This window comes from Schistocerca piceifrons, chromosome 6, assembly GCF_021461385.2.
Source record: "Schistocerca piceifrons isolate TAMUIC-IGC-003096 chromosome 6, iqSchPice1.1, whole genome shotgun sequence".
Taxonomy (NCBI): Eukaryota; Metazoa; Arthropoda; class Insecta; order Orthoptera; family Acrididae; genus Schistocerca; species Schistocerca piceifrons.
In genome coordinates this window covers 393,102,945-393,123,925 of record NC_060143.1, presented here as the reverse complement: position 1 = coordinate 393,123,925, position 20,981 = coordinate 393,102,945, and the positions used below count along the sequence as shown (strand labels likewise).

Below are 20,981 nucleotides of genomic sequence, written 5' to 3'. Positions count from 1 at the left end.
TGAAAATGTTGCTTGTGTAAAGGTAAAAGAATGACCAACAGAAATATCACTGGCCATATGCATTTAAAAATAATGGACAATCATATGTTTTCCTGTCTTAGAAATGTGTTTAATGTAACATGTAGCATTTTCTTTGGTATTGCTAAACATGAGAAGCCATTAAAAGACTTTGTGCACAGTGTTCCCATCAACATGCATAACAACATGTAAGGGCAGTGGAAACTATGTGCTTGGTGAAAAAACCTTAGAAAATGCACATGAAACAACAACGGTGAAAGAAATATGCACGATACCTCAACACAAACAAAGTAAAATACACTAATACATAAAAAAAACTACAACAAGCTGTAAATTGTGTAGTAGATTTAAAGCAACCAACAAAAACAATTAACAGCTTCATGTAAGAAAGAAAATAAACTCATTGATGATAGCACAAAAAGGGCTCAAACAAGTCTGGTTAACACAAAACTGTCTCTTGCATAAGGTGGGATTCCCCTCCAGTCTAAGCGACACTGAGGGAGGTAGTATCGTGGTTATGACAATGGGCTTGCATTTGGAAGGAATTAGGTTCAACTCCTCTTCTGACGATCCCTGTTTAGATTTTTCACACCTCTAAATCTCTTATGGTGAATGGTGGGATGGTTTTCTTGGAAATGAAAAGGCTAATTTTCTTCTCCATTTTTGCCTAATTAGAGACTGTGCTCCACATCTAATGACAGGAAGTTAAACCCTAATTTTCCTTCCTTTCTAATTATGTGTGAGCTTGGATTACAGAGTACAGAGCTGCACCCAGAATTATGAAACTTCCTGGCAGATTAAAACTGTGTGCCGGACTAAGACTTGAACTTGGGACCTTTGCCTTTGGTGGGCAAGTGCTCCACCAACTGAGCTACCCAAGCACGACTCATGACCCGCACTCACAGCTTCAATTCTGCCAGTACCTTATCTCCTACCTTCCAATTGACAGAAGCTCTTCTGCGAACCTTGCAGAACTAGCACTCCTGGAAGAAAGGATATTGCAGAGACATGGCTTAGCCACAGCCTGGGGGATGTTTCCAGAATGAAATTTTCACTCTGCAGCAGAGTGTGCGCTGATATGAAACTTCCTGGCAGATTAAAACTGTGTACCGGACTGAGACTCAAACTTGGGACCTTTGCCTTTCGCGGGCAAGTGCTCTACCAACAGTACTGTATCCGTAGCTCACTTCTGCAGTGAAACTGTGAATCTCCATATCTGTATGTGAACAGCAGTTCACTGTGTTCTGCTGCAGTCTTAGTAGAACTACATTGTCACATTATGTGGATCCTTTATTGAGCTGTAAAAATGTGGGATATGATGAACTGTCTAGAAATGTCACACGAGTGAAGAAAGATGCCAGAAATGCTAGTGTCAGGCACATCTTGGACAGCCTGGGAACCAGCACAGCTAATCATTGCTTTCAATACAGGACACATGACATGATTAAGATTTCTATTTCTGCTTGCTCTCTTTGCAATTGCCTTATTATTAAACCCTAAATCATTGCACTAAGATAATCTTAAATAGAGATCTGGGTTTCTTGCATCACAGTCAATAAAGGACTTGCCTTATGAAATCAGTTAGCTTGGGTTCCCACAAGATTGTATTGTATTTATTGGTCCAGTAAATCTTACATGTACAGTACAGCACATCAGATATTGGACAGGTCAAAGTATATCTTACAATTAAAACACTTTAGAAACTAGAAAATTATGTTCACAAAATTTTACAGCACTTCATATACTGGGCAAGTCAATGTATAAGTTATAATTAAACCACAATAGAAACAAGAAGTTCACAACTGAATACATGTATAAGCCAATATTAACGATTACAGTAATTGCATGATCCTCACTTAAGCTCTAAGGATTTTTGAGGAACTCTTCTACACTATGAATTGAGCGCAGAGATTATTGGTTTAATAGCTTTAATCTGCCAGGAAGTTTATAATTAGTGCACTCTTTGCTGCAGAGAAATAATTTGCTCTGGAAATAATACACAACATAAAATCTTGTATTCTTATGTGTATCCTAGATATCTGCCATTCTTTGACAGTTATCAGACAGGTCACACACTGTTTATTTACAGCTGCGTGCCTTATTTGTAACTACTCATTACAAATGGGAAGCAACAGCTTGTTTTATGAATAGCAGCTTTGTTAATTTATAACAGAATAGATGAATACAGCCTGAAGAATTAGTTTCTAACAGTTGCTTCTCTCTGCTAACGTACGCCTGGACTCATTCTTCTTTACTATAAGTTCTTCATGAGACAAACTCTGGTATACAAATAAATAAGCAAATAAAACAATGAATTTGAAGATGGAACCAGATCCAGTAGTGAAGCAGATCTTGACCCACCACTGCTAGTTTGCAACAGCATCATTTGTGTAACTGGTGTCATACAGGTGCAAACAACAACAGTGGCAGAGCGGCAGATACATGTCTTGTTGCTACAAATGCATCTTATATGTCATGTTACCACCAAAGAAATTACTATTGCTATTTCTGGCAGATACATGTCCTGTTACCAAAATGCATCTTATATGTCCTATTACCACAAATGCAATAGAAATTGCCACTGCTGTTCCCGACATGCACAGCCCCAATCTAGTGCCAGAAAGTGGTTGGTGAGCTGTGGCCAGATTTAGAGCAGTTTTGTGAGAAAGGCCTTATGTGGTAAATTCCTGAAGAGATAACCCATTTTCCAAACAAACAAGTTTATGACACAGGTCATGCTCCTCCTACTCAAGCACTGGTCTCTATTTTTTTGAGGTCCAGGCAGTCACAGAGGGATGAGAAGGGGCCGCTAATTGAAGGTAGGTAGAACACAGGCAAGTAGTGTCACAGAAGGGTGTAACAGTCCTTCACACCTAACTCTACGTAAGTTGTGTGAGCTGTTGTTTGATTTGATTGTGTTATGAATGATTAATTTGGGTAATTGGATCCAAAGTTAATTGTTGTTCTCTTAAACATACCATAATTAGTTTACAATACAGATTGAATTGTAAATCATTTGTGTCAGGTCAAACAAATCTGTAACTACATATTTAACAAGGTAACATTGTGGTCACCAGTCCCCTTCAAACATACTTTTTAATGAGTAAAGAAATTGTAAAAATTGAACCCAAAATTTTTATTACTAAATAACTATTTGCATTAATGAAGAATGAATGCTTTCCTCTTCAGGTTATTTTTGGTTATTACATTCTAGATGACAGATTACATTAATTGCTGTCATGTCTAGGATATTGTAAATGACAAGCATTGACCATCTCCTGCAAGCAAGCTTAGTTGAATATTTATGAGTTATTTGATAAACAATGTCCACATGCATATAGAAGGCAACAGTTTCTGGTTTCTTCTTCACTCACTGTTACTTCAGAATCAAGTGTGCTGAGAACAGGGACATCCTTGTCTGTCTTCCCTTGTACACTGTAAGGGTGGACTCTGTCTTATCAGTCTCTTTCCTGATGACAGTGGAATGTAAGTCAGAATTGTTATTCTCCATGCAATTGGGGATCTCTCAGTGAATCATTTTCACTGTACCCACTGACAACATGTTCTTCTGTTGAAGTTCGTTAGCTACTGGAAGAAGCTGTCTGATTTCATATTCCTTCCTTACTATAGAAATGGCTTTAAGAAGTGAAGAATGGCACATTCCCAAAGGCTAGTTGTCTGGTTGGTGTTCATACTTACTAAGACAAGGGATGACATTGTAAATGTACTTAGATGGCACTTTTGCAGCTATCCAAACCTTGAGTTCATATTTGTCAGGTTTGTTTGGTATAAACTGAGAAAACTTGCATGTTGCTTTCCTTGGAAGAAACTGAAGAAATTGCTCGTGAGGACCTCGTCTTATTGTAGCACTGACCATCGGGAAGAAAGATTTGCGCGAAGCTGAGAGCTGTGCTGGTAGTAGCTTAGCTGCTGGCAGGTCTCCCACACTGGACAGTTCTCAGTGGATGAACCAGATGAAGCATGTCCCAAAATGCTCCATCTCTTCTCACAACCATTTCCATAGTTGTTGACCCAACATCTTAGATACCCAACAAACGTGATGCAATGTGTGCCGAACGGTGTGTGGCACATAGGAAGATGTGTCATGAATGTTGCCTCAGGGATAGTGGATGATCTCTCTGAGGAATTAGCTTTACACCGGCATGGGACTCTGCTGGTGTTCACCTAATTTGCCACAATTCTCATGGGACCAAAATGGAGAAGACAAATATCAGTTTAATAACTGAGGGCTTTATGATACCTCAAATAATTAAACGTAAGGTCTGAAACCAATGGAAGCTGTTTCTGTAACCGGATTCAGTAACAGACCAGTCCAAGAAGTGGAATACAACAATGACAAGTTGGACCAGTTCAAGGTCAAACCCTTATCTGGGGCTCAGATGAGGAAATTTCTTTGAGAACAAAAAGAAAAGTAAAGAATGGCTTCCTAGAAACAAATGAAGGGAATTAAAAGACATTGAACCTAAGATTCCCAAAAATTGATGTTTCAGAGTGAAGGGGTCAACAGATCCCTTATACTTAAAAGAAAGGGAACAAGAGAATAAATGAAGAGCCAATTACAATTCCAAGGATAACCAGACCCAGAAAAAGCCGAAACAGACATACAGTATTCTGTTTTTAGAATGGGAGTTATCCAACAAGGATATCCACTTGTCAACGTCACCTCAAAGCAGGAAGAGATAGTTAAGACAGCTCTCTTTATAAACACTGAGGAAGACAGAAATGTAGGTTCCAAATTCAGGAGAGTCTGTCGGGACAAAGTTCCTCTAATCTTTATCTGTGAGAGGATGACAACAATAGATTGGTTTTAAGGACATGGCACCAAAGATATCCATGGAAGGAGATGAAGCTGATGCTCTAGGCAGCATTGGAACCCTCAAGAACATGAAGATATCTGTTTGTGTACTGAAACTTCTTAAGGATGTTCCTCCAAAGATCCTATTTGAGAAAGTATGGATTCAGAACCAGAAAGTCTCAACAGGTGACTGGAGAGTAATCAACCAGAAAGCTGCATCTGATAGTGGAACCCTTGGGGCAAAAGTCGGTGAGGAATCTGAGAGAAGGCAATGCTAGAGCAGGACTAAAACTGTATTTAGGGTGGTAGCATGTTACTGTCAAGGTAATTAAGGACTTCAGAAGCGACAATGGTAGCTGGAACACAGTTAGAGGGCAATTGCTAACTTTAGTTACTGTCTGGGAAGACCAGAGAGGGACATGGTCCCGATCCAGAAACCCTCTTTGGTGTTCCCAGATTTTCTTCTACATTCAATAATGTCATGTCATCTACATATAGAATATTTTATCCTTCTACTGACCTGAATATTATTTAGAAATAGGCTGAACAGAAGTGGGCCAAGTGTGAGACCCTTGAGGTACACCATACCAAATGTCCCCAATTTCTGAACTGCATCCAGATTCTGTTTTCAGAACTACATCCAGATTCTGTAGTCATACACTGCTTTCTGTTATTGACATATGATTTTATCCATTGCAGTGCATGACCACACATGACATATCTTTTAAGATTTTCAATTAGTGCTGTATGCATGATTGTGTCAAAAGCGATATCAATATAATGGAAGGAAACATTCCACGTGGGAAAAATTATATATAAATACAAAGATGAGGTGACTTACCGAACAAAAACGCTGGCAGGTCGATAGACACACAAACAAACACAAACATACACACAAAATTCAAGCTTTCGCAACAAATTGTTGCCTCATCAGGAAAGAGGGAAGGAGAGGGGAAGACGAAAGGAAGTGGGTTTTAAAGGAGAGGGTAAGGAGTCATTCCAATCCCGGGAGCGGAAAGACTTACCTTCCGCGTTTTTGTTCGGTAAGTCACCTCATCTTTGTATTTATATATAATTGTGTCAAAAGCTTTAGACAAATCTAGAAACACTGCAAAAAACACACTCATAGCACTTTCCAGTGACAGTACAGGTGACAGCACCGGAAGCACCTGTCTCTTCAAAAGAATATGGCCCTATGATAAATGATGATGTAAACCCGCACCACACAGTGACCTTTTCAGTATGAAGTGGTACTGGTTGACTTTTTTGTGGATTTTCCGTTGCCCACATTTGACAATTCTGTGTATTGACATATCCTGTCAGACGAAAATGGGCTTCATCTCTCCAGAAAGTCTTCCACGGCTAATCATTGGCCACTTCTATGCGAGCAAGAAATTCCAAAGCAAAGGTCTCTCTTGCTGACATGTCAACAGGAAGCAACTTTTACACATGGGTAATTTTTTATGAATGCCAAAGAAGAAAGTTTTGTAAGATTTTATGCACCGTGCTCACAGGTATGTCCAATGTTTGGGCAATTCTCCGTGCACTACACGTTTGCACCCTACCACTCGTCTGCTCCTGCGTTGCTGTGGCCACTGCTTCCACTGACGTCGAATCAATTTGTTTTCTCCCTCTACTAGGTTGCACACCAAAAGAACCCGTCTTTTTGAATTTATGCGGACCAACGCCTTTTTTCAGACCCTTCAGAGTCCGAAATTTCTGCAGAAGGATGTATGCACAGTCATCATTCCTGTAATACAGCTTTACAAGCAGAGTGCAATCCTGCATCGATACAGTCATGGCGAACGCCGCAGTCACGAAAGGAGGAAAAGCCGTGTACCCAGCATGTTTATACCAACTTCAATGGGTTTTTCCATTTACGTATTCTGACACATACAGCGCCATCTACTGATCAATTTTCACACTATTTTTCTTCTTCTGCCATATGTTTTCCCCCTTCTCCGATAATATTCTGACCAGTGGTGATATTTCTACAGTGTTTTCAAAAGTTAAACTTTAATTATAATCACCCTGTGTGTGTGTCATATATATGATGATCAGAGGTCACTGTTTGCAGAACTTTTGCTTTACTGTTTCCAGTATTAGTGATAACATTATCAGTGATGACCTGACTCTGGTACGTTACCCTCTAGGTGCAATTATTACTGTTTTCGTATTACACTGTAGTAGGGTTTCTTTAAATGCTTGTTTTGGTTTTGACTCTTTATCCATATCTATGTGTAGTCTCCACATATTACAACATCCTTAATTTTAAACTCCATAAAATGTTTTACAGTTTTTTTTTTTCAGAAATGTTGCAACATTACCATTTAGAACCATGTACACAGGAAATTCTTAGTTCTTCACTCTTCATGCCAATAATTTCAAAATATTTTCAATGTATGCTGGAAGATTTATACATTTACAGTATTCAGTGTCTTGAAGATTACCAACTTTCTTCTTTTACATAGCCAGACCTTATGTTTTGATCTACAGAATTAATCATAAGACATAATACTTCTGGTCATTTTTCGTTCAGGGATACTTCTACTTCCAGTTTTTTGTTACCTAGGTATTGAATGTTTGCACAAAACTTTTAATAGCATTTTCTTTTTGATGACTCCTGAGTTGTTGAAAATCTGTTCTAGTTGGAAGTGCTCACATTGTATTTGTTATTATGTATTTTACCCCTCTCCTGTTCCCTTAACTGTGGCTTAAAAAATCTTTTGGTAACTGCTTGTATTCTCTGCAAAGTCCATGTTGGTTTCCTTTCTTTTTGTCCACTTTTGAAGTTGCTGATGCTGCTTTTTCGTACCAGGGCTTTGGTGTATTTCATATTCTTTTTGTGGTGTTGTGTGTGATGGTTCATTTATTACATTTAACGCAGCTACAGATGGTTCTTGTGTTAACACATTGTGATCTTGCTATTTTTTACAGTGTGATGGTTGTGACATATTCCTGGTTTTTTGATTTTGTAAGAGATTTTCTTCTTCTGTCACTATCCTTATTTTGCATTACTGTGGCCTGCATTTTGGTTGTTATAGCATACTGCAATTCGCTGGATAGCATCTTTCTTTTTCTTTCTTTTATATCCAGTCCTTGCCATGCGAAATTACATCAGCTATGGTGATGTGGTTGTATTGTTCAGCTGGTTTTACACTATGCTTGTTCAGTTGATATATAACATATTTGCCTACACTCTGTCCTGCTGGTATGGAATTTTACACAGTATCCCCTTATGTGTATTGAGTTTCTGATTACCTTATTTCCAATGTTTCTGAATGTACGTGACTTCTACCAATTTCTACTGCCATTTGCTCCAGCAAATACTACTAGTGCGTCTTCTTTTCCCACGTATTTGTTTTTGTTATGACTATCTCTCATAACTTCATTAAATAGCGCACTTGGCTTGACAGAAGACGTTAGAGGGAGCGCGTCTTGCAGTAACTCATTTAAAATACATATGCATACTTTTTCGCATTTTCGTCAATTAACATGAGAACGTTAGTTTCTTGCACTTCTGCATTACTGTGATTCCTGGTGTCGTTCCCTGTTAATTCCATTCGTGTTTGTACTGTAATACGTCTACTGGTGCATCTAATGTATCATATCTATCGGAACATTTAGCAGTGTCGCTGTTGTGTGTTTTCTAATCTTGCAAATGTGGCCCACTGTTTTGGATACTAAGACGAATCGATGCACATTCTTAAGTGACCACATGTATCTTAAGTTTGAGGTTGAAATGGGTGCTAAATCCAGCAGATATAGTGGAAATTTTAGCTGAAAAGATGTTTGCCAGCATTATCTCATACTTGTAAAACTGTCCAGCCAACATGGACTGCACAAACAGAAATGTACATCGATGCAACAATTATCTGTAATTGCAAAGGAAACATGTAAGAAGGCTGTTCCACCTAGAAGCGCATATAGACGTATTACCAATACTGGAAATATTGACCAGCAGCCTACCGACCGATTGCCCCAAAAAATTTCTCAATACTGTCAAATGTCAATACACAATGAGCGTGGAAGTCGAGTGACAGTTTTCGCCTTTCAGATGTTAAAATAGCTTCAAGAGCTGGCCCCACAGCGTTAGTAGGCGCTATGTGCTATTTATATTTTCAATTCGCCTTTGTGCATACCGTATGAAATTTGAGATTCAATTTTTCCAAGTGTATTTTAATGCACTTCATTTAAAAGACAGTTGCAATAGTGTCTACCACTTTAGGGACGGTCAAGGGAGGATTCACCGTGGCATTGCTTTCTTTATTAATTTGAAAACATCTTCAACATAGTAAAGTACATTACATATAAGCAACGAAATGTTCGTCAGTTTCACGAAATAATCACAAAACTTAAAGTTTCATGTAAATTATCTTCTTACATAACTGCAAATTGTGTTTGCCGATATTAGAGCACTACCTGCCTCTAGAAATCTCAGTTACTCCTAATTTCTCGTCGAGTAAGATTGCCTCTCTCATTAACATACTTTGCTCCTCTACTTTAAGTTGTAGCAAAATTAATAATTTTTCGTACGATGCAGAGCTCATCCGAAAATGTTTAAGTTCTATGGTTCAGGTTACAGTCAATGAATTAACATGTGAAAAGTCGCACTTTGTTTCACTCTTTTCCATTGTTTCTTACCACTTGTAGCTAATACAGTCGTGGCACACACTCTTCCTTTGAGCGTTCAGTACCATGCGGTAACACTGTAGGCTAAAATCACTTTGCCAGCTGGCAATAATTTGATAGTGTGAGGGTGGGTTAAAGGGAATGAAGGTTTGGTAAACTAATATTGTCAATAGACGGTGAAAACTTGCAGGCCCCTTTAGCTGATTATACAAATTATTTGATTACTTTGATTCAAAGAACCTGGGAGCTACTAGCTGCCAGGTCCTTGCAAACAAGTAATTTGTCAAACTTCACTGGTTTGTCAAATTATTTAACACTGTAACTTTGGCGTGTTTGAGAAGAACTTTGATTGACGACCGAGTTGAGAAGACGTTGAACGTTGTTTGTACTGATGTTTCGTCGCACATTTTTCACGCGAAAAATTATATATGTACAAAAGCAAAAGGGCACTGGCAATCCTAAAAATTCTGGATGTGTCGCGTCTTTCCCCACCATGTATTGCACACGAAAACATTCAGAAGAAAATAAATACTCTACGTTATCACGTTGAGGTTTGATTAACTTTCATTTGATTTTCATGGTTTATATTTATCTCTCAGTTTCAACCATTCTTGCACCATCAGCTTGTTTTCTATTATTCTTTCAAGATAATGCTAAAGTCAATACGAGAAACGCTTTGTCTGCATGTAGCTATCCCCAGTAGCGTCAAAATACTTTGCGACAGCTGATTCGGAAGTGAGGTTAAATTTGACAAACTTTGTTGGTATATCTATGCACGTTTTACAAATCAGTGTATACGAAACAGCGAGTTTGACAGACAAGTTAAATCGTTTTCAGAGGTCTCAGTAGAAAATATTATAAAAAAATGTCATCTTCTGTGATAGTAATCTACTTATAAACAAATCAACCAAGATATGAAAGTTCGAATTTCCTAAATCGGTAATATTTCTGTCTTGCACTCAAATGGTTCCCCAGTGAGTAGAACGGAACTAAAGGCGTCTATCACCTGGAAAAACACTTGCGTACCTTTCAGTTTGATAAATATGACAACAGTTTCTCTCATGGCCCATCTCACTTGTCAGTGCCATGGTAAACGAAATGCTTACAACAATACCAATTATATGCAATTGTTACTATTAATTCTGCAAACATTTTCGAACAATAAAGCTATGTCGAGGTTAAATGCAAATAAACATATAAAATTAGTTACCTGATTTTCGATTGCACCAATTGCGGCTTCCTCTTCTAGCTGGTTATCTAAAAATGAAAGTTCATTAAAGTACCACAACTTGGGGACATATATTTCTCCCGGAGAAGACGCAGATTGCTTCGATTTTCTTATTTTATTGCTCTCCCGGTTGTATGTTGTGCGTACGATATTTATTTTCCTTTTAACATCCTCCCGGGTAATATAAGGCTGAGAAAGACGCAATACTTCTGCTATTTTGTTAATTGCCAGGGCTCTTTTCTTTTTATCCCGATATCCTTCTGATCCTATTTTCCACAATTCTGGAAACTCACGATACAGAGAGATAAATTGCAACAAAAACTCTTTTTCGGTAATCAAGCGCGACGAAACGTCAACACAAACAAGTTCAGACATCTTCGAAGACCGGCAAGCAACTGGCTGTTGTTTGACAAACGCATGCTTAAATAGTCTGTTTGACAAATCCAAAGACGTATAAGAGTGAGGTCAAATCAGGCGTCTCTTAAAATTTCTATCGACAAACACGTGAAATTTGACAAATTGTCTGATGGTTTACACGGGCGTAAAATACAGGCGACTTTGTCCTGTATTACAACCCAAGCCACGAACCAAGGCAAAGATGTAAGGCAATGTAAATCAGCTTATTATTTAGTAATTCTATGGCTTAGAAACAGATTAATAAATATCCTAACCTCATTGCCTGGGAACTGTGTATGACGTGAACTTTGTGTATCTTGTTTGTATGTATGCTACAATGTTTCGATTTAAATTGAGAAGTAACGGTGGAATAATTTTGAGATTGTTAAACAGCAGAAAGTTGTCAGTGCTTTCAAGAAAGGATGGATGTGGATCATGCCAGTGTACGTGCTCTGCTACAAATTTCCAGTCAAACAAAACTCGCTTTATGTGTATACATCCTTCCATGAAATTAATTGACCGGCACATGTCAGTGCAACCGTTAGGGAAAGTGGAAGCAAAGATTTTTCTCTCGTTTACTTGCAAGAAATGTAACACCAGAAACGCGAAAACAATATCGAAAGTTGCATATGAGAAAGGAGTTGTGATAGTACGCTGTGAGGGTTGTAACAGTAATCATTTGATTGCAGACAATCTAGGTTGGTTTCCCGATTTAGAAGGTAAAAAAAATGTAGAGGAAATACTTGCAGCCAAGGGTGAAAAGGTTATGAAAATTGACAGCGACTCATTTGAAGTTGTTGTGAAAGAAGTAGAAAAAGAGTGCAGCCAGCTTATGGAAAAGGAAAGAACCGATATGTAGTTATGAACATCAGAATTATTTGAAATACTTGCACCAGTGACCAACGTTCCAGAGTTTGATGCCACAGTAATACATCTCTCGTTGCCGGTAAGTGTATTTCACAGTGTGCTCTATATATTTAGGTACCTGTGCTCTGTTGGTGACACTAGTTATGTAGTGATTGTGATTGCAATTGCTATTTAAATTGATCACGTAAATTACCTTTTGTAGAGGTACGTATTTGTAATTAGGGCACGTCGTTTTGCATACATCTAGACAATACACATACAACAGGCTACACAGTAATAACATACAATAGCTTAGCTTGCACAGTATGTACATAATGCTAAGTGATTTACACCAGCATTAAAAATACATTTTTGTGTATATTATTGTACATGAACATTTTAATTCTAGTTAGTTCCTTACATTAATTGTTCATTCTAGTTTCTCTCAATATCGCACCTAATGTTTATCATTCACAGTATGAACTTTTCCTCACTTTCTGCTCATGTACTCACACACACCATACAGTTCTTCTTGCAAAAGCATTCAGGATGCAGGGAACATCGTTTCAGTTTTGAGGTTTTTTTAACTCCCTTGTCAATGCTTGTATTGATTTTATACTATTTAGGTCCCTTTTTCAAAAATTTGAAGTCTGTAGCCTATGGCACGTGGTTAAATGGTATAAAAATCACACACGGGATCAAAGCACCACTTACGCCCACATTAAGGGTGAGTCACTATAGGGTACTTGGATGGGAATATACAAATTTTCAGCTTAATACCTCCCTTGGTACCATTTCTACAGCCTTTTGTTGATAGGGGTCCCACATTTGCACTACTTTCTCCTACAAGCATGTGTCAAAATGCCAATATTGGATAAATTTAATGAAAGGTACTCTTTAACTCAACAAGCCCCTGCCTTTATAGATAGCCTACTTAAACAACTTTTTGTGCTGAGTTAGAATATATTACTGGTTAGATTTTTTAATACATCTCGTGACAGCTGTACTTCAAAAATGGCAGAAAATTTATTGTGTGACATGGAGAGCCCATTTTTAACCTGCCATATATTGTAATTTTATGGATGGATTCAGCCAAGAGTTGATAATATGACACAGCCATGCTGTCGTCCTTGTGCTTGATGTGCAATAGCATTAGTCCTTCTCTGTCAGAATATATACACCAGCCAATTTGATGACAATGTTTTGGTGCCAAATTTCGGGTAGCTCTGGGGGCCCATATCACAGTTGTATGTTCCTTAATCATTTTTATCCTTCTATATGTAGAAAGAGTAGCCTTTAAGCTTCAGAAGTTTAGTTTCATTTTTTTCCCATACCTGCTTGTGGCTGAAAAACATAGCCCAAAGTTATTAATTTTCATGTGCAGTGTATATAGCCTACTCGAATGTGACATTGAGTAAGCAGAAAGTAGCATCACTGAAAACTGTTTTTACATCCTTAAAAATACAAGTGTAGTTGTGTACAAATCAATTTGCAGCAATAAAACAATTGAAAATCAAGGGAGTTAGATGTTTAAACACACTGTGTGACTGGAGTAATTCTTTTCCACTTCATACTGAATAAATATTAATTGCAGATACTTTCTTGTTTAGATTTTGAGTAAATATATTGCCTTCTGTACGTTGATGAGGCTGTTATGATTTTAAATATGTGATGCTATGAAATCCAGCTAATGTCTTCAGTGGACAAACAATGGAAGGAATGAACAGGACCATGGGGCAGCATAGAGATGACAAAGGCTGGAATTTATTCATACAGTTTAAATGTTTTAACTGAGTGTGCAGAAGCATCATTGGAAACTCTGCTTAATCTGATCCTGTTTGAACCAAAGGGCTTAAAATGGTGACTTTCTCATGTCCCAACAATTGTATGGCCTTGGAAGGGTCTGATTCACCCATGTGCTGTGACCTGTGACTAACTGCTGTGTTATGGGTGTCATCAAGGTGTGGAGTGTTTGAAATGGATTGTGTGTTGGTTTTTTTTTTTAATGTTTCGTTTGGTACTGTGTGTGGATCTTACAGCGAAATTTACCAGTCGTTCCTTGGTTGCTGCTATGGGCAAAAATATAACATCTGTAATTAAATTTCTCCAATTATATTGCCTTTTGGTGGCAAGCAGCGTCAGCAGTGCGCATAATTTATGTTTATGCTTTTTAAACTAGGGATTGTATGTGGCTGTGTTTTCAGTGGCTTTCAGTAAAGGTTATTTTGTTTTGTGTGTGTGTGTGTGTGTGTGTGTGTGTGTGTGTGTGTGTGTGTGTGTGTGCGCGCGCGCGCATGCGTGCCTAGATTCATTTGTCAGCTGACTTTGGACTGTAAGCACATTTTTATGTCTTTGTGGTCTTTACAAAGAAGTGTAGTGTGTTTCTTGACGTTTATGATTTTCTTTGAATGTGGGTAGCCTATCAAAATTTGTTGGTGTAGTTCTTTTTAAGTCTGTGTTGGTAATTGAAGCTCATACTTAGTAGTTTATAATGGTATCGAGGAATGTGTTGGAAAGAAAGTAAAAACTAAAAATTTATGACTCATGATGGAATATTGTTAATTAATAATCTAGAACTTACAATTCTGTTGGTTGTGGATTCGTGGTATCTTGGGCTTTGTTTGGGTTATGTAGGCCCAGTGAAATTTGCGATAGACCAACCAGGTTCGTGTGTGTGTGCGTGTGTGTGTGTGGGGGGGGGTTCTGATATTGCTGAGTTTGTTTGAGCTGCTGTATATAGGTCAAATGAAATATTAGATTTCAGTTGTGTGTTCTTTTGTATTTTCTTTGTGCAGTTTATACTTGAGGATTTCATGCAATTTTCAGTTTTGTTTGTTTTGGAATGGTGACGTTATTCTTATTGTTGTATATTAAGCTTGGCTTGTCCCCGCCCTAAACTCTCTATTTCCAACAGTAGATTTATATTATTTCTGGAGTGAAATATTTTGTATCATTTATATCTTTGTTCGTGGGTGTTATTTGATATGCTATGGTCATCATGTTGTATATACTTAAAATAGGGGTGTCTGCTATCTTTATGATGTCACAGGTCAAAACAGATGGGTGGAATTGGACACTTCCACATTACCCATTGCAGAACTTAAACAGATCAAGAGGCATAAGTACGTGATTAATCAAAGACCTCTGCAAACTAGCATGAGCTGCCAATTTTTTAGCAGTTCCCCTAACTCCATCAGAAGGATATTTTCCCTGACTGGTTCCAAAGGAATTCCATGCAGCAGATATACCAAAGTCCCTTATGTTCAGACATAAATATGATGAAGGCAACCATTAATAATCCAGATGTAGTTCCTTACTGACAAAGTAACCCACAAAGGCATGTAATGTACTTGGTTGGTCTCCCAAGTAAATCCTTGAACATCATCTTGAATTACAATTGGATAGTTCTCGGCAAAATCCATCAAAATGATCACTTCACTGTCTGAAAGAGTTTCTTTCACATGCCTCGGATATAAAGTTTGGTGTTTTGAAATGAGATGGTGGCTTCTCAGACCATGATTTTTAGAACCAGTTCCTCTGTAGACACTTCTAAAGTTGCATGACACATCACTAGTGTATCCCTGGCATTATGAACCCAAAGTCATATCTTCCGGATCATTCTATTTGAAAACATCAACCAGATGGGGTTCCAGCTCAAGTTTACAAGGACATTGTTCACAAAATTGCAGCATGCAGCCTTTTGATTTCAAACAGCTTAGTTTTCTTGATTTTTGTACTCATCCCCATTGATAGGGTTTGCAGCCAAAGATCAGTTTGAAATTTTGACGTATTACACATGTACTAACTGAATGTGTGCTTTCCTGAGTTCACAAAATTTTAAGAAGACCAATTCCAGAGCAACACGTACTTAAAATCATAAAAGCACCATCAACAACATCAGGAAGACAATATATTTACTCAGAATCTGAACAATACAGGATTAGCAATTTATTCGGTCTGAAGTAGAAAAGAATTATTTCAGTTGTACAGTGTTTTTAAAGTTCTCACTTTCTTAAATATCAATTGTTTTATTGCTGCTTATTGCGTGAAGTTGATGTGTGTTACTACCCTTGCATATTTATGGACATAAGTGTTTTCAATGTTTTTACTTTCTGTTTACTCATTAATGTCACATTCAGGCATATACAGTTTGTATGAAAAGTCATACCTTTATGTAATGTTTTTCAGCCATAAGCAGGTTTGGGTAAAAACTTAAAGTGTGTAGCTCCTGAAGCTTAAAAACTACTCTTTCTAGATAGAGCAAGATAAAAAAGAACATGCATCTGAGATAGGTGCCCCCAAAATTTGGCACGTGGAACGTTCACATCAAATTGGCAGGGCATATACATTGACAGAAGAAACACCAAGAAGGAGTTGGGCGACATGAATGAAAAGTTGGTAGGCATATTTGTACACCTGAAAGATTATGTCTGTCATATTTCACTCCAGTAATGCACAGAAAGTTCTGTTTGAAAATTACAAATTATTTAGGAATAAAGGAGATGACTCACCAAAAGGTAGAAATGCTGCTTTGTTGATAAGCACCCATACAAAAGGTACGGAGCCTGACTAGCTTTCAGAATGCACTTCATTTTTCTTGCGGTAGGGAACACTCTCTCTCTCTCTCTCTCTCTCTCTCTCTCTCTCTCTCTCTCTCTCTCTCTCTCTCTCTCTTTCTCACGTCATGCCTGTCTCTCTGAAATAACAGCATCAACTTGTGTGTTGTTATTTCAGGGAGACGTGTGTGCGTGCGAGCAGGCGGGGTCGTGCGCGTGTGTGTGTGCATGAGTGTTTTTCCTACAGCTAAAAAAAAAAAGGAGCTACATTCTGAAAGCTAGCCAATTTCTGTACCTTTGTACATGTGCCAATCTACTGTGCAGCACTTCTGCCTTTCGGTGAGTCATCTCATTTATTCCCAGATTTCATGCCAGTCTCATAATAGTGGTGGTATTAGCACCACTGTGAGGATGCAAATCAGGTTTGCTTTAAATGCAAGCTCTAACAGCTGTGAATCTTAGTTACCTTTGAGATTGGACATGGTGAATTTATGTTAGTCAAGAATGCCTGCCTCTGGCCACCGAGGCTGGACTGCAAACAGCTGCACCTGATGAGAGATGTGGTCTGTATGGTGGGTGTAAGGAAGAAGCTAGGGCAGGGAGGGGGAGGGGTTGTGGAGTAGGTATGAGGGAGGGTGTAGTGCTGCTTGTGGGAGCATGCAGGAACGTGATGGGGTCAGGGTAGGGCTGCTGGGTGCAGCCGGTCGGAAGGATTGAGTAGGAGAGGGCGGGAGGGAGATAGGGAGTGGAGAAGGATAGAAGTGAGGAGGGGAAAAAAGGAGACAAGTGGAGGAGGGAGAACAGGCAAGGGTATAGGTGGATGAAGGACTAGGACTAATGAAGGTTGAGGCCCGGGGGGGGGGGGGGGGGGGGGCGGGGGGGGGGGGGGGGGAGTATGGCAACGTAGAATATATTGCAGGGAGAGTTCCCACCTGCATAATACAGAAAATCTCCTTTTGGTAGTAGCTGGTGTTGGTAGTGTTTTGTTGGTTACTGTGGGCATTAGTACCCACACAACCAACAGAGGAGAAGTTGCAATGTCTGGTGGCAGGAATCCAAAATGATCTGAAGATACGCTTTCAAATGAACAGAATTTTTATTTTTGTTTAATTGAAAGAAACATAAGTTCTCATCATGAAGTGGCTTGATGAGCTTCTTGTATCTCATGCATGCAACTACTTTACTCTCTATTAATTCTCACAGAGCACATGCTAGGTGTCATCTTTCTGTTACTCAGTACAGATGCTCTCGAAGTCTGTGACCTAACTGGGCCGACCAGCGATGGTTAGCTGGTCACGTCAGCTTGACAGGGGGCAGGGAACTCTTATCTTCCTAGAGGTATGGTGCTGCCTGTTCTTTCTATTGGCGTGTGGGTTAGTGCTGCCTTGATGACATTTTGTGACTGTGCTAGTTGGTGGCAGTCAATGATTTAGGACTGTACATTCCTCTCCCCCCCCCCCCCCCCCCTCCCCCCCCCTCCCAAAATGTCTGCACTGTTGTCATGTACAGAGTCATCTTAAAGACAGTGGAGGGCTCGGCAGGAAGCTAGGTGGCATGAGGAGCTGCGAGCTGCAACTGGCACAGATGCTGAGCTTCTGACTGTGCTCCGACATCTGTTGTGCGCTCAGAGAGAACGCCAATTGGATAACCCTCGAAAGGGCACTCACTCTCTTCCTGAGCCAATCCAATGAAAAATGGAGGGGGCGGTGATGACGATGGCGGCAGCAGTGCCAACAGTGGCACTGGGTCTACGGCGGGTGCCGGACGAGCACCAGGAAGTTGAGCTGTGATGAAGATGATGGGTCCAGCTTCATCTGTTCCACAGGCAGTGCCAAAGAGGTACCTGGGTGCAGCTGTGCCAGCTTCAAGATCCCAGGAGGATGCAAATCTGGAGACAAAAAATCTGCAGAATAAACTCTTGCAATCAACAAGCATGAATCTGGTTCTGATGGTGGTGCAGCAACCCAGCAGGACCTTGAATTAAATACATGCAAGTGTGCAAATTTTAGAGAATCGTTCCCTTCTCACAGTGCCTAGTGCGACCAAAAACTCTGAAAAGAATAGAATTATTAGGTGCAAAGTGATACTTGCAGAACGTGGTAGGGACAGTGCACTGCGGTGGGCGCAGCAACTGGAACAGTATGCGCTGGATCTGGCCATGTGGAAGCTCCACCGGTGATGGGCCATCACAGTGCTGGGGAGCGGTACATTGCGAGGAAGAGCAGCAGCACTTGCTTCTGTATCTGGGAGGCATGTAGTTTCTTCATCTGTTGCTTGAACGTATGCACATATCATTTAGCTTCTCCCTTCGACTGAGGATGAAATGGAGCTCTGGTGGGGTGAGTGATACCATTGGCTGTACACAACTGTTCAAAGTCCTGAACCATAAACTGTGGTCCGTTGTCTGTAACCAATACTTTTGGCAAACCTTCCAAGCAAAAAATAGATAACAAAGCCTGAATGATACTACACAACGTAGTACAGTTCATGGGCATTGCAAATGGATATTTGCTAAAAGAGTCCACAACAATAGACCAATGAGTGTTCTAAAAGGGATCAGCAAGGCCAATTGGAATCATTGCCATAGTTCTTGAGACTTTGGCCAAGATGAAAATGTTTGCAGCGGGGCCGATAGGTTTTCAGCACAAACGCAACACTGTGATGTCATCTGTTCAAATTGGGAGTCTGTGCACAGTCGGGTACAGTGCCGATGTGCCAACTGTTTTGTGTGTACAATTTCCCACTGTCCTTGTTGCAGCAATCACAACACATTTTTTTGCAACACTTTAGGAATAAGCATATGCGGTTGTCCAGAGTCAGTTTGCAATAAAATCGTGCCATGCTATATGGAGAGACTATGCCTATGATCAAAATATCGGAGTACAAAAAAATTCTGAATTTTCTTCACTGAATGGGGCCATGCAGTATGGATGTAGTGCAGCAAAAGATTCAAGTCAGAGTCTGCTTTTGTGGCGTGTGCAATTTTCCTGTAGTGCAGTGGAAAAGTCTGTGAAAGCTCAGTGTCCCACACATTGATCTGATAACAAGATGCAGCAATAGCATTGAATTTAGAATCAGGCCCAACAGAAAGGCGAGAAAGAGCGTCAGCATTTGCATGCTTCGACGTAGCCTGGTACAATGTTTCGTACTGATACTATGACAATAACAAAGCCTAACATTGCAGCTTCTGAGCCATGTTTGGACAGATGAAACAAAGACCAAAGTGACTTATGGTTCGTCACAATGTAAAATTTCTGGACAGGCAGATAATGGTGAAACTTTGTCATGCCATAGATAATAGGGAGCACTTCCATCTCGATTTGGGAATAGTTACATTGAGTTTTGGTCAATAACTTGGAAGTGAAAGTAATCAACCTGTCCTGTGAATCAGATTTGTGTGAGAGCAGCCAAATCCACAGGCCTAGTGGGATCAAAATGAAGAAGGGATTTGTCACTTAACAATGCATTTTTAAATTTCTGACGCATCCTAACACACTTTAGTCCACACAAAGGCACATTCTTCTGGCGCAAAGAATGCCATGGAGATGCAATCTGGACTGCATCAGGTATAAACCAGATATAATATGTCATCTTCCTGAGAACTGACTGTAATTCTGTCACATTCTGTTGGTCAGAAGAGTCCTGAATGGCGAGCAAATGTGAGTGAAGGGGATGAACACCTTGTCTATTAAGAACATGGCCTGAATTTCACTCTGAAAAAAAGGCACATTTTTCCAGATGGCACTTCAAACCTGTAGCTGAAAACACTTGAAAAAGCATACGAAGGTTACTGATATGTTCCTCCGGCATATGTCCTGACACCACAGTATTGTCTAAGTTATTTGAACAGGACTGAACTTTTGCAGAAAGCTGTTCTAAGTAGCATTGGAATATGGCAGGTGCGGAAGTGCTGCCAAAGGGTAAGCACAAAAATTTGAACATCCCGAAATGTGTGTTCACCACAAACACTTTCTGAGAGTCCTCATGTAGCGGAATTTGCAAATACTCATTAGAGAAGTCAGTTTTTGAAGAATAGTTGCCTGCAATAAGTATGTCCTCAGGGTAAGGCAACAGATAAGTGTCAGTTATTGTTTGTGGATTCACAGTGGATTTAGAGTCAACACAAAGGTGAAGTCTTTCAGAAGACTTTGGTATGATTACTAAGGGAGAAGCCCATTGACTAGCCTGGATAGGAGCAATAACACAATTGTCTTGCCATTCTTTAACTTTCACTTGCAACTTTGTCTCTAAGTGCGTGAGGGACGGGGTGCACCTGAAAAAACTTAGGTTTCACATTGTTCTTCATTGTAACGTGCGCCACTAACTTATTTGCTGTGCCAAGTCCTTCAGAAAATAAATTAGGAAACTCTTCAAATAAGTAACACCGTTTTTTAGTATGAAAGTGTAAACAGAAAGTACATGGCCTTGAATACGAAAACCAAACAAATCAAATAAATCTAATCCAAAAATATTTTCAATGCCAGTGTTC

The 20,981-nt window shown here is 39.5% G+C and overlaps 1 protein-coding gene across 1 annotated transcript in view; it reads right to left on the bottom strand.

The window, feature by feature from the left end:
• The window catches only part of LOC124802424, a 161,113-nt gene extending 150,036 nt beyond the window's left edge, over positions 1-11,077 (bottom strand). The window contains exon 1 of the mRNA XM_047263194.1: positions 10,677-11,077. Coding sequence (XP_047119150.1) covers positions 10,677-11,069 — 393 coding nt within the window. The 5' untranslated portion in view covers positions 11,070-11,077. The remainder of the gene's footprint in view (positions 1-10,676) is intronic.
• Between the last annotated feature and the right edge of the window lie 9,904 nt (positions 11,078-20,981).